The sequence below is a fragment of the Myotis davidii genome, unplaced genomic scaffold (genome assembly GCF_000327345.1).
Source record: "Myotis davidii unplaced genomic scaffold, ASM32734v1 scaffold27, whole genome shotgun sequence".
NCBI classification, from domain to species: domain Eukaryota; kingdom Metazoa; phylum Chordata; class Mammalia; order Chiroptera; family Vespertilionidae; genus Myotis; species Myotis davidii.
This window is the reverse complement of record NW_006297821.1, coordinates 2,156,665-2,157,456: the sequence shown is the minus strand read 5'-3', so window position 1 is coordinate 2,157,456 and position 792 is coordinate 2,156,665. Positions and strand designations below refer to the sequence as shown.

Sequence of the window (792 nt, the reverse complement as noted above, 5' to 3'; positions counted from 1 at the left end):
GAATTTTTGTATACTGTGACTATCCAGTCATCCCTATACCATTTGTTGTAAAGACTACTCTCTCCCCATTGATTGGTCTTGGCACCCATGAGGAAAATACAAGTAAATGTGTGTGTGTGTGTGTGTGTGTGTGTGTGTGTGTGTGTGTTTCTGTTTCTGGCTATCATTTTATAATTTCTTGAGTTACTCAGTTGCAATGATGACTGCATAGAAACGGAAAAGTAGATGATTTTGCCCTGAGAATAAACCGGTTTCGTAAGTTGCTAATGGGCTACTCTTCTGCACGTCTCACTCATCAGGGAAGTCCTCCCTGGGCATGGCCCTCTTCCGCCTGGTGGAGCTGTCTGGAGGCTGCATCAAGATTGACGGAGTGAGAATCAGTGACATTGGCCTTGCTGACCTCCGAAGCAAACTCTCCATCATCCCTCAAGAGCCAGTGCTGTTCAGTGGCACTGTCAGGTGAGGACCTGAGCGCCCGTGTGTTTGTGCCTCATTTCAAGGCCAGGAGGGCATGTTAGAGCCTCCATCTGGGACCGAGATCTAGTGACCTCCCAGTCTAGTGCTTTTTCCACTGCGAAGGGCACCTCAGTAACACAACAGGCTCGGGGGCCTGTCGCATGCTGGTGGGGGAGTCAGAGGGATTGGGGCTCAGATCTTTCTCTGCCACTTCGGACAAGCTACTTCACACTCCTAAACTTGTTTCCTCATCCGTGAAATGGGGATGTTATTAAGACCTGTTATTGTTGAGAGTGAGTCAATTCATACAAATTATATAAGCACAGAGCCTAGCAC

The 792-nt window shown here is 48.1% G+C and overlaps 1 protein-coding gene across 1 annotated transcript in view; it reads left to right on the top strand.

The window, feature by feature from the left end:
* Positions 1 to 792, top strand: part of LOC102774335 (multidrug resistance-associated protein 5) — a 52,276-nt gene that overhangs the window by 41,697 nt on the left and 9,787 nt on the right. The window contains exon 21 of the mRNA XM_015570429.1: positions 300 to 459. Within this exon, the coding sequence (XP_015425915.1) occupies positions 300 to 459 (160 nt within the window). The remainder of the gene's footprint in view (positions 1 to 299; positions 460 to 792) is intronic.